Source organism: Ostrea edulis, chromosome 6 (assembly GCF_947568905.1).
Source record: "Ostrea edulis chromosome 6, xbOstEdul1.1, whole genome shotgun sequence".
Lineage (NCBI taxonomy): Eukaryota > Metazoa > Mollusca > Bivalvia > Ostreida > Ostreidae > Ostrea > Ostrea edulis.
Window position 1 is genome coordinate 58,853,433 of NC_079169.1, and position 17,312 is coordinate 58,870,744.

Consider the following 17,312-nt stretch of genomic DNA (forward strand, 5'->3'; position numbering starts at 1 on the left):
TATTTCTTGACGTGTACTTTTAAAATACATGGTTAAATTATTGCGTGCCGATATAAACTTTTTCAAGGTGTAGGGAGTCACCTTAATTGATAAACACTATGGGTCTCCATGTAATCTTGTCCACTCACAACCAGGATGGCAAATTTTAGGCGTGGTTTGATCCACACAATTACATGTAGCACGTGTATATGTGCTCAGTGCCAATTCTAACCTTCTTCAAGGAACACAAAACACTTTCTATCGTAGATTTTCAAGTTTATTAATGCACTTCACATCACAACAGTTCTGTTTGTACAGAAGTATAATGTATAACCCGTCAATAAGAAAAACCACACATCAAAAACACAGCCAACGCAGCACCCTCCCCTCAAGTCAGTGATTGTTAAATCTGATTTATGTAAATAGATAACAATTCAAGTATACATATAGATGAGGACATTACATTTTTCACGAGCTATCAAGTTCATTTAAATGTGAATTCAAATCCATTCTTTAACAATCGAATTAATGTTCTTAGCATATTAAGACAGCAAGTACATATCATTTACCTTTAGTAATATTGAAATTCCATACGTTCACTTGATTACAATTATTAATCTTAAACTACAACACGCATGCTAAACTAATATTACTAACATGCACAAAACGAAATACCTGAAGGTATTTTTTGGATTCGGTAAAACTAATGGACAGCTTGCTTAACCTTTCTGGGTGTAATTTCTAATGGAAATATGTGACCAAATGCATACAAATAACAGGCACTCTACTGCAGTGAGAAAAGAAACGAAAATGGTACTAACATGATAAGAAATTCAACAAATAACTTCAACAGTAAATCAGGTAACAAGAGAAAAAATACCAAATAGGCACGTTGGTCCCTGCACATTTGCATCTTTAAATGAATGAATAATGTTATCTACACTAGTAAATGAATGCCATTTATAAAGACAAGGTTGATGATCAAGCCCATTTCTTTCTACAGTATGTACCATCATCCATATGCAAAAACTTTTTAAAATGTCCCTATTGGCAACCCTTATTCAAAGCTTTTTAAAGTCATTTAATTCAATCACTTTTACATAAAACAATGGGTTGTATACACATACTATGATTTGATTCTCAATATGTGCAATGCTGATATACTTTGATACGATTGGGTTTACGTAATTGTTTTAAATAAGGATGAAGCCACACACACTTCAATACATTAATATAAAAATATACATGTATTACATTTCCTCAACTTTTTTACATTATGAATTTCTTGAAGAAGAAAAAAAGAAGAAGCAACTACAAGACAACATTAATCAATAAGAACAGAGAATACTGCTATAAAGAAAGAAATAAATCAATCTCTATAAATTATAAATTTTTCCATAACATTTCTTATATAATCATTTCTTTATAATTTCAATTGCACATGAATCAAAAAGCCTACATGACTAGTAATATACATCTACTGAAATCTGGTGCCCATAAATCTGATAGCAACATTTGGCCGTTGTTGCCATAACGAAACGATTTGATGTTCACTTTCCATTCAAGTTGATAAGATTTAATGACATTTTTGATAAGACATTTCATCTGGGTTTCTTCATTTTTTGGTAGTTGGGTTTTTTTAAAATCTGAATAATTGCAGTTAGTATACACTAGTTTTCAGGACATCCCTTTACCAAAAGTTATTTCCCTTTGCATCCATGTTGGCGGTCCAGAGGTTTTTTCTTTGAATAAATCAAATTTTAACTTGTGAAACAAGAATATTTGGCATAAAATCATGACTATGAAAATTGTGAATTAGTGGAAATTTTAATTGCTTTATACCCCTCAATGGTCAGTATAAAGAGTTGAAATTGGCTATGCCATATGAAGTAGTTTGTGCAAGTCAACCACCAGCATGGTGGCCAAAGGGAATCAATTTTCACCAAAACATTGTCTATCGAAAACTACTGTAAAATAAATCTTTTCCATTTTTTGATTTTAAAAAAATGACATGCTGTTAAAAATTACTGTAACACTTATCAAGCAAACGATTAAATTAAGAGGTAACCTTTTGCACATGCAATACACAACAGAAATCTAAAAAGTGACAGACAATAACTTATTAAATACACTCATATATTAAAAAAATATATATATCCTTTACTTAAAGCCATATGCATTGGTACAATACTTAGAACATGACATCAAAGCATTCACACTGTGTATATAAACTTGCCAGATTAGACAAGTAGGAAATTTATGTACATGCTAGCACTAAAGTCTTCATGATGTAAACATATACTCTATATCAAAACCAATTATTTGTTCAGTAGCTTTTTTAAAATGGCTACCAATCTCCTGTATGCAACGAATGTTCTTACCATACCCTTATAAATAAGCACACATTTGCCAACTCATAAAATATAGTACTACTTTGCAACTCTCAAACCCATGTTTAAATATAAAAAGACTGCAAAAATATATTCATTTCTTCCTGCAAATAAAGTGCATATCATTTTAGACCAGTGGGAATTTAATGAACACATGTAGTGCTTTGTTTGATTACAAGTACAGTGCATGTTGTTTAAGACCAGTGGTAATTTAATGAACACATGCAGTGCTTTGTTTGATTACAAGTACTGTGCATGTTGTTCAAGACCAGTGGTAATTTAATGAACACATGTGGTGCTTTGTTTGATTACAAGTACTGTGCATGTTGTTTAAGACCAGTGGTAATTTAATGAACACATGTGGTGTTTAGTTTGAATACACAATATATGGTGGTTAATGAACACAATTGGTAATTTCAGGGGGGGGGGGGGGGGGGGGGGGGGGAATCCCAGAATATTCATTCTTGCTATCAAACACACTATCAGTGCACCATTTGTACAATATCTGACCTTCGGACATACTTTATAAAGAAAAAAATAAGCAATAGAACATGTTCATAGCAAATATGTATATAAAAACCACACTAAAATTTACTCTGTACTTCCTCTCATTGGAATTTCATGAATTAGTGGTATTTACTGAAACTAAAGAATAGTATACACATATCTGTTTTCACACTTATCAACACATGTATTCAGTTTAGAGTGCTATAAACAAGATAGATGAAATTTGGCAGTGAATACACTCGCAAAATAAAATAACTGTTGTTTTGAAAAATATCACATGTAAAAGATACAGTAGTATAAAAATATCTTGATATACATGTAAGAACACATGCGGTGACCCTGATAATCTTCAATCATGCAAGAAGGAAAGGGGGGAGGGAGGAACTATCGTAAAACTATCCTGCACATGAAATTAAGCTTTTTGAAACTGAATCTGGGATGATGCAAGTATGACATAATTTAAATTAAATACACATTTTTCATTCTTGGATAGTTTTCGATGATGTGCTGTAGTATTGAATCAAATGTTCACCTTTAGTTGCATCCGAAAGATGAAAGACTAGTTATAGTTAGCATGTGCTAGTTATTAACAGATTCTGACAATCAACTGAATGCACATTTTTGGGTCTAATCAATAAAATCAATTAATTCACTCACACTACATCAAAAACATCTACCATACAGCTAATAAATAAGTTTGCTTTAATCAATTTGATAATAAATACCTAACAAAAAAATCAAGACTCAAGTTACACTATTAAACACCTGTATTAAAAACATTGTAGGTGTATACTTGCATTTTCTTGTCTCTACTAATAAATTAATGTACAGTATGCTTTTACATACAGTACTGAACTATTTTTTTTCTTTTCCTCTTTGAAGAACAGCTTGAAATATAAAGCTTTAAACTCAGTCAACATGATGCAAGCTTGCAATGCATAGCAGTAGTCTGGTAAACGGTCTTCCTCCCTTGATACTATGTGACCTTTAATAAAAGCTCACTTCTGTCTTCATGAAACCATCAACATCCCCTCACACCACAGATATATCAAAATCATAGGCATCAAATAAATCTGATATGCCCTCCCCATCATCCAGGCTAAATATATAATCGTCCATACTAAGGGGGGCATCTAGGTGTATGAAGGGGGAGTCAAGCTCCTGGTCTTCAGTCTGAGGGAGGATGTTCTTATCGACATCAGGGGATATGTCCTGATCCTCCAGCAGGGCATTTTTGACCACAGATGAACTTCTACTGCTGGAATTACTAGACTGGGACTCAGGTTCTGTTTTGATGCCTATATCTGGTTCTTGTTTGATTTTCTTTCCAGCTAAAAAGAGGGAAAGATTTTTTTTAAATTATAAAATCATGTCCAAAATAAAGTAACAATCATTGTTAAACCTTTTTATTTTCTTTTTACATTATATCAAATCTAATTAGACCAAAGTTGTCATTTCACATAATTTTTTAGTGTTAAACGTTTGAAAATCATATTTTCACAAGAAGTTTTCTCCCCCACTTTTACTCCTGCACATACTTACATCTAAAACTGTCACAGGAGAGCGAGTCATCAGAAACATACAGACTCTCCTGACTTTCCTCGCTGTTTAAGCTTCCCAAGCTGGAGGAGCTTGTGTCTCCATTTCCCTCAGTGTCCTCGGGGCACAGGTAGACCTCAATCGGACCTTTAGTGCTCTTCAGCCAAATCTGAATATTGGTTTCTGGATCTGGGACTTCCAGCCTGGTTTCAGGAGGAGCTTTTATTGCTATAACAGTCTGTTCATCCAAGGAACTTATACTCCGAATATCCTGATAGGTGACATGAGCTAATGTATCAAAGTTAAGGTGAATATCCAAAAGATTTCATACATTTCTACAAGCATTAAGTTAGCACAACAGGCTTAGGAACTTAAAAGTTGACAAGATATCATACAAGTTTTTCTCTTGTAAAGGATATTTGGCATTTGCAGGATCTTCTGTCATCTGTTTTAGTTGCTTGGTACATGTTGCAATCAGCTGATCCAGATTGTTCTCCTTTGCTTCCAAGTCCCCTAATTCTGAAAAACAGACAGTGAAGTACTGAAGAGACGATCACAAAAAACACTCTCCAAGCAGGAGTTCCACCACCTTGCAGACGATAAAACAAAGCCAAACTTAGGCATCCATTCCATCCATCTTAATCCAATAGTCCATGGTGTGTTGAAATTTTTTGTGGTTGTAACAGACAATGAATATTGTGGTATTTTTTGAAATATTGGTGCATGTTGGTTTCACAAGCGTGCCATGGTTAAACACTTGCCACCAAAAAAGATGGTTAAAATCAACCATATTCTGGATAAACTAACTACTTTGTACTTTTCTGAATTAACATGCTCAAATTGACTTCAGTTACAATCTTGTGAGAGAGATTAGCCATAGCTACATCCATTGGGCCACACCAAAACATGTCACACTGTCAACAAAAACAACTGATGGAGGAGTGACACCAAACATTGGATGGTCACAAAGGATCTTACTACATGTAGTGCCAAATGCACCAAATTGTTGACTTGCTTCATAATATTGGTTTTCACATTTGTATGATCATTTTTTGTGTACATGGGTCCAAAAGACCCATTAAAGCACTTTCAAAATGAATCACTAATAAATATACATGAACAATACCATTCTCATAAATTTAATCATTACCTGTGTTTAATCCCAATATTTCTGTAGATAATCTGGGACAATCTGGATTTGCAGCTATTGAATTAGTGCATCCTCTGAAATACATTAAAATCATTTCCCGTTGCAATCTTGGAAAGTTTTTTCAGTTCAACTGAAATGCATCATGCATTCTTTCTGCCAAGTGACTTGGATTGTACCTTAATATTAAGAGATGCTGACCTTTGCAACTGAAGAAACTCCGAGCTAATATGGAAAATTCTTTACAATATTTGGAATGTGTACACTTACTTCCATTGAATGTTATTCTTTGACTTCTTGGCAATCAAGTTGATTCCCTCTAAAACATTTGTAATGTCATATATTCTTCTTTTCTGGACTTCCAAATACTCTGCTGCCTTGTTCAAGTCCAAAACCTATGAACAAAATAAATGTCAAAATGCAATGGTCACTGTACAGACAAAATGCCGGAGAAAAAAGATTTAGATAATACAGTTTTTCTAATTATAATAATTTTCTGCTTTTCTGATCATACACTCTCAGTCTATCACTAAAAATCAAGAGAGGTCAACATAATGGATTCAAAAATTACATTATTTTTTTCTCCTGATGTCAGATTACCATCAAACTTTGGTAGGAATGCTTTTCCCCAAATAAATCAAGCAGAGAACACGACTTGTTTAATTTGATTACATCTGACCGATACAATAATGCGGAAATAAAGCTGTGAGTTGCGCATTAGACTAGACAATTATCCATGACGATGCCGTTTTATAAGGATGGCAAGAAAACTCAAAAAAAAAAATTCTATACTTCACCATAGCACTGAACAATCATGCAGAAAATTTTGATTGGTTACAAAAAATACATTTTTATGATACTTTGCTCAGAAATTGGCTTGCATATGATAATGACATCAAAATGAAAACACAAAGCAGCACCTGGTGGTATAGTTTTTCATGGCATTCAAGAGGAAACACTAAAATGATGCTAGACAAATATTTGGATATGAAACTATTTGTTGTAAGGCACTGGTCAACAAATAGACAGTAAAAGCGATTTTCATCAGAACTATACTTGAACACAATATCAAACATGTTTCATACATGTTTACATGAAACTTCAGGATTTAGGGGGGGTGGGGTGTTAACAGTTGCACAGTAAATGTAAAATGAATTAAATGTGTAAAAAAAAAAAAACACCAAAAAATATATATCAGATATGCAGAAATGTATTTGAAAGTGTGCATTCAGCAACACAAACTATTTTGTTTACGTACTTGTTTAATGTTCGTGGATTTTTCACTCAGTATCAAGAAAACACCAGCTATAGCTGAAATGCCACAAATTATTGCAATAGCAATGCAGTTTTTTATTGTCCTAAAGCCTGCCATGACATCTGACCTCAGTTTTTGATGTCTCATCCAAAACACCTACAACTCTCACTGCTAAATGGTGAGGGAGCAGTCATTTCTGATTTCTATGTCTTTACTCTTAGGTTTGACACAGCTAAAGCCCTGCTTGAACTCACAATAAAGGGACTTAAATGTGTTTTGTAAAGATACTACCCATTTTTACTTGTGATGTTGATACCATTGTTTAAAGTGGACTCTGTTGCAGTCTTCACGAAAACTCAGTGGTCCGAAGACCGAGGCCAGTAAATTTTAGGGTCGGGCCAGTAAAAATAAAAAATCAGGAAGTCCGATGGGCTTGTAGACGTTTTGTAAGTTACATTAAAATATAATGTTTGATTTAGATATTCTAAACGTTTCATTTACTTAAATTACCACCAAAATAAAACAATTACAAGTAGAGTTATCGTTCTTTACTTGTCAAAACACTTACTTTATGTGCTATTTATTGTCAAGATAACTTGTACGTTGATGACATGAATATTCAACAAACAACTTATTGAAACAACAAAAATGGCTGCGTTCTGCATCGCAGTAATTGCCGCTTTATTGCATTGCCCAATTAAAAAGAACTTCGACAATCGCAGTCATCTCTGATTTTATGCAATTTCTATAGTTTATATAATTAATCAATCGTTTACATTTGATGTTGGTAGAGAAAGCTACTTCCTAAGGTGCACTCGTTTGTGAAAAATATGTGAATTTGTAGTCTTGTTGTTGCTTGTGGAGAGAGAGAGAGAAAATACAGTGTACGGTGCTGTTTTTCTGGTATAGACAGAAAGGAATCGATGTCTTAGGGTGGATATAAATATGAGTAATAAGCATAGTTTCAGTAAATTAATTGTACAGTTTTACAATGCATTCCATAATGTATGTGATAAACATGTACTATGAAAATTTGGGGGGCCAGTAAATTTCACTATGGGCCAGTAAATTCAGACAGTTCACTGGTCCGACTGGCCAGCAAGTTTTAAATGTTTTCATGAAGACTGCTGTTGTGACTGTGGGTCATATCTTTTGATGGGGCCAAAAATAAAAATGGATTTGTTTGATGTACTCCAACCGACCCCTCAAATTTGATCCTACCCGATCATTTTTTTCAGCAATTCAAACTTTCATTTTGGGTGGGTGGGGGGGGGGGGGGGGGGGTCCCTTGGAAAATAGACAATTCTCCTTATTTTAAAAGAAAATACAAGAAAAATTTCATGACATTCCACAAAAAAAAAAACCTACCTACCGACCCACCTTGAAAAATGTGGGTCGGAGTACATCAAACAAAAATATTTTTAATGATGCCCTGAGCAACAGAATTCATGTCTGTAAGCAGTCTGTTCAAGTGTTTATAATTTTGGGAATTACATCATTAAAGCTGAATCAATGTGATGTTAGTTGCCATGTGTATGTCTTCCACTTGAATACTCAATTCAGAAGACATTGTTACTTACCCCATCTGTGGCACTCTGCAATAGTCCTACAAACTTTTTAGTTAAGAGGCCCAGCGATGTATCGTATCTGGTCTTTTCTGACGGAGAACCAAGCTTAGGCACTGGAATATGATCAAAATTGTTTTAAATTTAATTGTGCAATTCATTAATATCAACATGTAAAATGTACTGGATCAAACAGATTTGAACTCGGCCTCCTGTTGGAATCTTTAGTCAAGTTTTCTATACTAAGCCTGAACCAGTAGTGAGTACTGAACTTGACTTGCTCCCACATTCCTCCCTCCTGCAAAAACTGTCCTCTTAAACACACAATCTAGCACCTTAACCTAGCAAGACAGGCCTCTCACTTGTCCTTCCAGGGGCTAGTATATGGCACTAAATGCAATTAACCAGACTGGGATTTAAACTGAGCACCCTGAATATTTAGTCAGATGGTCTACCAAGTGAATTACCTAACCAATGACTGTCAATCTGATTAAAATTTAACCTCACTAGGTCTCTTTTTATTTTCATCTATTGTTGCATTCATCACTTCATGCAGCAATCAAAATATAAAAAAGAAAAAGAGGGTAGATGTTTGATTTTAATCTGACTGAATGACCATCAAACATTGACTGCCACATGTATCATACGAATTTCCTACTGACTTGCAAACACAGAGTGGCAATTTTATTTTATAAAATCTTGAGTATACATTCATGCGTCTTACCTTTGGGACTGGCTCCAGAAACTGTTCGTCTCCGTTTGCAAGTTTTAGCTGGTGTCTTGAAACCTTCATTAATAACAGTGGGTTCCAATTCCAATTTCCTTTTTGCCTACAAAATATTACAGACCATTAATTTATACAGGTTTACCTCACCTACCAATAAAGTTTGATATCATCCATGAAGATGTCCCAAGCCATGTTTCAACAAAGAGCAACACTTTCACAACGCAAAATGAAATTACAACAGCATGGATTGGCACAAGCAATACCACCATCCTGAAAGTGTGGTAGGTTGTTTTTTATACATTGAAAACTCAGCACGGCTCAGCAGTAACATCTCCTCACAGGTTGGCAGTTCTCCCTTGTTATCTTGAATTCTTCTCACTTGCTACCTCTCTACCCATTGCATCTTTTATAAAAGTGTGATAATTGGCCAAATTACTTCATGGGTAGAGATTATGAATTGTCAAAATTTATTCCCAGGTAAAATTCATGGTCCATAGATTATCACACACAGTTAATCCTTAGGTCAACAAAGGACAGCTAGTGTGTGTGGTAATTATACTCCATAATAAACATTCAGGTAAATAAACAATGGGACACCCTGGGTGTGACTAAGAAATTACCCAACAGGGAATGGAAATTTCACATGGATAAGGGGCTGGGAAAAGCACTGTGAACGACCCCCTGCTGTGGCTTGCTAGGAGATACTGTCATAAAAAAAACTACCATCCTCAATAACAAGGGAGATAATAGAGAACTACACAGGTCTAGTTGAAGACAGCAGTGCAACAGATGGATCGCCCTCTCATGATTTTGGACAATGCATACGAATTCTTACTAAATGGAAATGTCATTATTTAACATAGCAATTGGTGTATTTACATGTATGCATCACTAGTTTTAAAAGTTTATTATATGTACAACATAGAAGGAAGGAAAAATCATCAAAGCTAATCATGTTTTAAGTATCTCCTCTTCCTTCCTTATGCTGTATAGCCCTAGTTCATGTATAGTACATGTATACAGGATCCCAGGATGAAATAAACATGTACAATGGCATGACTCATCACTACAAATGTGCACATTAACATTGTCCTTTGCTGTGGTAATGTGATACTTTTGCAAACAAATAATGATATTTTCTGAGAAAAATTTAAACGGCAAATAAGCTCAAAACAGATGATGTCAGTATTACAATGCCTTGCTACAGTTCCCTGGGAATACACAAATTACAAATCCACCCATTATAAAAACTCTGATTTATTGCACAACTTTTTCTGCACAAAGTATTCAGGTTGCATTTTCATAATTTTACATAGCTGCCTTCACAATTTTTAATATCAATGACTTTACAAACATGTATCCCCACTGCACTTGTGCAAGAACATTCCTAAATCAATGCTCCATTCAAACTGAAAACTCACAACTTCAAAAAAAGGTTTAGCTGTTCACACTGTTCGGAATTTCTTAATATACACTGAGTGGCCAAAAGTATTGCAACAACCATGGCTGACGTCATCACAAGTTTACTCGCTTCAAATTTTATTTTTATTGCTGACGCGTAACAAAGTAAGCTTGGGTCGTGATGTCAGGTATGCGAATTAACTAGGGTACGAATTATATGGGGAACCGTTTGTAATTCAAAGTAGCAGACGATTTCCGGTAAGGTATCGAATGAAAACAATGTCGAAGAATGAGAGAGAATTGTCAAAGGACCTAAAGGAAAGGATTGTAATTCTAAATTCAAAGGGATTTAATGACAACAAAATTAGTGAATCATTGGGAATCCATAGAAGCACTGCTGGACGAGTTTTGAAAACATTCCAACAAAAAGAAAGTGTTAAAAACGATCCCCGGAGAGGAAGGCCCCGAGTGATAGATGAGAAGGGTGATCGGAAACTTTATCGCTTTCTGAAAACTAACAGAAGACTATTTCTTCAAGACATTACATCAACTTTTAATAGGAATGAAGGTACAAATGTGTCCATGAGAACTGTTCGTCGTAAGTTACACCAGGAAGGATACAGGAGGGGCAACATTCAGAAAACGCTTACAATCGCTAAAGTCAACAAACAACGCCGAATTTTATGGTGCCGAGGAAAAGACATTGGAAACCTGAACAGTGGTAGAAAGTTATTTTCTCAGACGAAACACGGGTAGTCATTGGACAAAATAACTCTGTAAGTTTGTGGAGAAAATCGTCCGAGAAGAGGAAACCTTACCATCTGAACTAACGCAAAACGCCCGTGAGAGTAAGTTGTATGTTTTAGGGGTGTATTACCTATTATGGTATTGGTGTTCGTGTACCTGTTGATAGAAATCTAAACTCAGCAAGACATATTGAATTGCTGGATAATCACTTATGGCCTGTTGTTAGCAAAATTTTTGGAAATCAGCAATTTATTTTCCAAGACGATAATTCCACCCCCACTCCTCTAGACAGACCAGTACTTGAAAATAAGAAAACGGTATTCCAAAATTCAACTGGCCTGCACAGTCCCCGGACCTTAATGTCATTGAAAATGTCTGGCGTTGTATCAAAATCAAACTGTCCCGTGAGTTTGATGATATTAAAAACCAGGATGACCTAATGGCTGCAGTGACAAAAATTTGGGATGACCTCTCTCAAACATATATCCGTAGCTTCCATGCTTCGATATCTTCAAGACTACGACAAGTTATTATTCAGAAAGACTTTGCAAACAAAATACTAGAAAAAAATGGTAAATAAATAATGTTTATTTCATTGAAAGTTGGTTTTTTCCATGCAGCTGTTATTTACATTGTGATGACGTCAGCCATGTTTGTTGCAATACTTTTGGCCACTCAGTGTATATTATATTCACAATCTTCTTACAGTGAAGATTTTCAAATATGGAAATGCCACATCTGAATCTTGTGCAGAAAGACATCATATGTGAATGTATTGTTAATGGGGTGATTTATAGTAACGAGTTCGGGCTTTGCAGTCTGGATCAGTGTTCTTAAACAACGTCCAAGTAAAAATATATATATATTTTTTTACAATGTACTACATATATACTGTGTATTGCTGCAATGCAGTCACGATTCGGCTCCCTGGCCGACAAACAAAAGAAGACTGGTCACGTGTAGGACTACAAGTACCGACTGACAACTAGTTACCGTGACGTTATCTTTTAGACATAAGTAACCTGGGTCACCAAGAAATGTTTCAATTTCTAATATAATTCATAAAATCATTATAAAATAGTCTGCAAAGCGCACATGCTGACTTGCAAAAATAGTGTAAACGCCCACTCAGCGACACAGAATTTGTTTTTTGCTAATTAAGTTAAACTGCTATTAATTCACGCATTTACCTGTGGTCTGCCAATAAGCTGTTTAACATCAGCAACTGGGCTGTAGCATGGTCCATGTGGGGTTAACCCCCCTTGTTGCACAGTGATAGTATTTTGGGAATGTGCTTGCGGGTCTTTTGTTGCACTAAGAGGTTGCCGATAAATGCTGGTCAAATTCAAAATCTGAGGCGAAGATGGATAGTCTGTAAACGGTTCTTGTTTCACGATTGCTGTACATATTCCTTTATTTGTTGTCAAGATGCCACGTTTCATACTTGTGTTAATTTTCTTCGAAATAGGTTTCCCAAAACAACTTCTTTGTCAATGGCCGACAGATCACAAATCCGACTCGCCTCAAGGAAGTTCAGTTGAATCTATTTAATAACTTAAAACACAAGAAGTGAAAATATGTCCATGAATTAAAAGACAAATGTCCAAAGATTAAAGATTGCACCCCAAAGCATTTCAGAAATGATCTTAGAGTGGTAGATGGCACGAGATTTTGCTGGGCTGATTCAATGGATCAATGGGTTTCCCAGCCTCAGACCAAAACAAAGCAAAATAAAGCGCGGGAAATCAAATTTCCCGCAACTTGACGTCACGAATAAGAGGCCCTGTTGAGTGCATATTGCAAATATTTCATACATATAAACAGCTTGATTTTAATATTTTATCTTTAAATGATAAATATGAATATTGCATACATCTTTATAAATAATATTGGGTGCAATTATACAGAAAAAGGCAAATATGCAGTGAAGGTTATTGAGTATTTGAACTTCCTTTCGTTGTATAATTTCACAATGCATCTGGCATGGCCCATTTCATTCATTCGTGTTGAACAGCTGTGACTATAGTTAAACAATGCGACAACAGATTTGTCGATTAATTTGATTCCACAAAGACGATTGGTGATAGCGTCCTCTAGCAGTGTACATCATCAAGGATGCAAACTAGGCTAATTAATTGTTAAATCATTCCTAATATTACTAATATTATTAGTGAAGTTATATTTTTTAAATTATTCTTTTAAACCATGAATACTGTAACGAAGTCCAATTATATGCAAACTGTTGAGCAGAGCAGATAAAAGTACTCAGCCTGCATATATACATATATTACGAATTCCGTGACACTGTCCATAAATTGATGGTTGATTTCTGAACATGTATGTCTCTTCATTTATAAGCGGTTGACAATGTCTTGCTATTTTGTCATATTTAATTTCGATAAGGATATGGGCATGGGGATACATATTGCGGTACACCTACTGATCTACATGTAGATGTCCCATGTTTCCATTGTTTGAATATCATATATATATATATTTATTTTTTTTCCCTATGTGTATTTCTGACTGTTTTGCATTAGGATACACGGTGGTACTTACATATAATGCAAATAAGTATTATCATGTTCAAACGTCTCATGTATGAATGATTGCTCATACTAATAGTGCAGATTTTACTCTTGTTTTGTTTTTCTTTTTATCGTCATTGCACATTGAAATGTTAACAATCATGTATGCTGTATGCCCGAGAGGACCCTAATTTGGAAATAAATCATATTCTATTCTATATATATATATATATTTATTTATTTATTTATTTATATGATGAGAATGTGATCGATGTATCAATCTAGATTAAGGTTGCAGAAGATATATGACTATACCATCAATTAATGCCATTATGATTACACTATGTAGCTAAGATAGACATGTTTTGCAAAGTGTTGAGTATATTTCTTACAGTATGATCCGCTCCTATATATATACATTCAAGGGAAATATTGCTATTATAATTTGCTAATAAATATTTGCTATTGCAAATTCATATATTTGAAAAGATATTTATATAATTTACGTTCAGTAATGTTTTATAAATGATGATCCTACTTAGGTACGTACATTGTTTCACTGCAAAATGCTTCTTAATTTGAATTACACATATCTTTTTTTGGGGGGGGAAAAGGATCTGTACCACTACCCCCCTTTTAACCCCAGATGATAAAACTATTCCATGATTCAACTTTAAAAATTCAAACAGGGGCCCAACAAAGGGGTTGTTAAGAAAATGAACAAGGTGCCAATAGGTATGCTGTTATTTTGGCAATGAATGGGAAAATGTCAGATTATAAATCAAAATGTACTTGTTTACTGAAAGTTGACTATGTTTATCTCCTTCACAAACCGTCAAAGGTAAAGGTAAACATTTAATTATACCCCTCACTTATCTCAAGTGGCAGTGACTTGATTCGTTGAATTCAACAGGTGTTGGAATTATATAGAGTGAAACACCTTGCAATATGTGTTTTAAAAAAATGGCGAATTTAGTATTTATTGAATTTTTATAGAGAGAACCATATGTTGCATGTAATAAATGTAACAGATTGCCTTCTCTCTCTCTCTCTCTCTCTCTCTCTCTCTCTCGTGCGACTTGAATATCAGAGAAGTATATTAATTATGATTCAAGTGAAGTATTGGAGATTGTTGATGTTGCGTTAGAGTGAAATCCTAGACCGGCTTCTCACCAGAACTCCATTAAGACAAAAATATTATATCAAAAGAAGTTTGTCCAGAAATGAGAGAAGCTCTCTCAGCACGGACCTTGAAATCATTTAGCACATCAAACAAGGTATACATTACTATAGGTATTTGGCGGTAAAGCTGGCACCAATATAATCACCATCTGCAATTTTCCCATAACGAAAACTAAAGTAAACTGTAGACATTATTCATGGGGTCTTATAATTGCATACAAAACACGATCAATTAATGATAGCATACAAAGGAGGGATCACGGAACATTGGAGGTCGATATTTTTTACCCGGGGTAGTAAAGAATGTTAATTTGAATCGCGAGTGTCGTACTTGACCGATCGCAATATTTAGAACTGAGAAATGTAATCTCTAGGTAACAACCACTCATTTAAATACCAGTCACGAGCAGATATGAAAATATTTAAACTTCGCCGGGATTTCTCACGACCTACATGTATATTTAGACAAAATTATGAAATTTCTTGGAAATTGTATCTTAAATTCTTTGCATTTACCTTGACGGTTTTCCCCGGGCCGTGAATTTAATGTAGAATTAGGGTAGGCCTACAAAGTATGTTTATATCTCTACTTCATAACTAGATGTGAAAGACGTATTACATATATGTATGTAGATAATGCTCTGCCTAAATTTCCTGCCAAATGATGACCACGGCGTGAAAATGATATTTTATACACGCCACGAGTTTTTACCCACGTGTCCCCTCTCTGCAGTTTCAGTCTGAGTGTGCTACCCCCACGAAGTGGCATGAGGTTTCACTTAAGCAGTCACAGGCCCCACTTCATGGCGCGAGGTCTCTTTGTCCTCTGCCATATGTATTTTAAAGAGAAAACATATGCATATAATCATATCGCACATATGGTTTTTATATTTGATGACCTTGAACATGGTGTTTTGCAGATTGTATAATACCAAACACACACAAAAACTTTTTTTTGCTGAAGTGGAAAAATGATCTCTAACTGAAAATCTCCAAAAGGACGAAACTAAATTTAAAGTCAACAAGGACTAAATATTTTTTTAAAACATCTGCCCCAACAATCACGATAAGTCGAACCTCGCGTATTTCCTTTATCACGTTATGAAAGCCAGCTTAACTAATGAAATTCTTTTTATCTGCACACATTTTCGCGCAAAGCTGATAGAACCAAGGTTACTTTGTCCTAAAGCTTTTCGCGCCATTTTTCATTGATGCGCTTTAAATAATAATAGCTTCAAATGACAATGCATCGAGAAAAATTCCGTTACAATAGTCCCTGAACCTCTTGCATTGTAATTTGACAATAGAAAGGCAAAGAAACGCACTTCAAAAGATTATGATGAATAAGAAGACAACACCCACACTCCAAAAAAAAGTTTCTATTCTTCGACTGAAAGTTCTGGATCAATGGAAATATGAACCATTTGCTGATCAAGAAGTTATGCACCATTACGCGTCTGTAAAACACCTGTCCATTTTAATTCTTAATGAGGGAATGTCGCTTTTACTTTTTTGTTAAAAGATATCGATGGTCGCGTGGCCCAATTCGTGTAGAATTTACGAGTTTTCACAGGGCGTGCTGATATTGATCTGCAAGTGAATAGGAGCTGTTGCTTTTCAGATGGATGTTGAAAATACAGGGGCGTAACATCAACGTTAGCACAAAAGCCCGGGTCTACACATAATTTACACCAAAAAAAGAAATTCGTGGGGGTCTGGGTTAAAATAGGTCCTTAGACCTTAGCGACTAAATGGGGCGGTCCTGCGGATGAGACCGCAAAATTCGAGGTCGCATGTCACAGCAGGTGTGGCAAGATAAAGATCCCTGCCTGCTCAAAGGCCATAAGCGCTGAGCATAAGCCTAGATTTTGCAGACCTTTACCGACAATGAGCGAAAGATTCTCGAGGGGGACGTTAAACAACATACAATAATCAATCACACTGCACACCAAATATATATATATATATATATATATATATATATATATATATATATATAGAGTCGTCTATGCCTAAAAAGAAATACTTAGTTCTTAACAAATTGTCAGAAAGTAATACATTTGTCCTTCAAAAGTTGCCTAAATGATGAGTACCCAGCCAGGAGCAATTAAACGGTCCACGGCGACCCATGGTTCTTCAATGAACGGCGGGTTCACCTTAACATCTTAATAAGGGTATAGAGCCCCATGCAATAAAATAAAGTTCAATTATAGTTCATGCATATTAAAAATTTTCAGTATCCTGTCTGTAATCTTAGACTAGGCTAAATCCAGGGGATTAAAACATACCCTCAAGTCTGAATCAATATGACGATGACGATGGTGTAGATTTATAGTGCAGACTGC

General features: G+C 35.1%; 1 protein-coding gene across 1 annotated transcript; it reads right to left on the bottom strand.

Moving 5' to 3' along the window:
* Window positions 1–234: 234 nt before the first annotated feature.
* Window positions 235–13,665, bottom strand: LOC125646931 (transcription factor E2F3-like). Its single transcript, XM_048873592.2, has 8 exons — window positions 12,448–13,665; window positions 9,107–9,212; window positions 8,398–8,498; window positions 5,833–5,957; window positions 5,566–5,639; window positions 4,833–4,934; window positions 4,419–4,706; window positions 235–4,207 (listed from the first exon to the last, which is right to left on the bottom strand). The coding sequence occupies exons 1-8, from the start codon at window positions 12,697–12,699 to the stop codon at window positions 3,909–3,911; spliced, it is 1,347 nt and encodes a 448-aa protein (XP_048729549.1). The 5' UTR covers window positions 12,700–13,665; the 3' UTR covers window positions 235–3,908.
* Window positions 13,666–17,312: the final 3,647 nt, after the last annotated feature.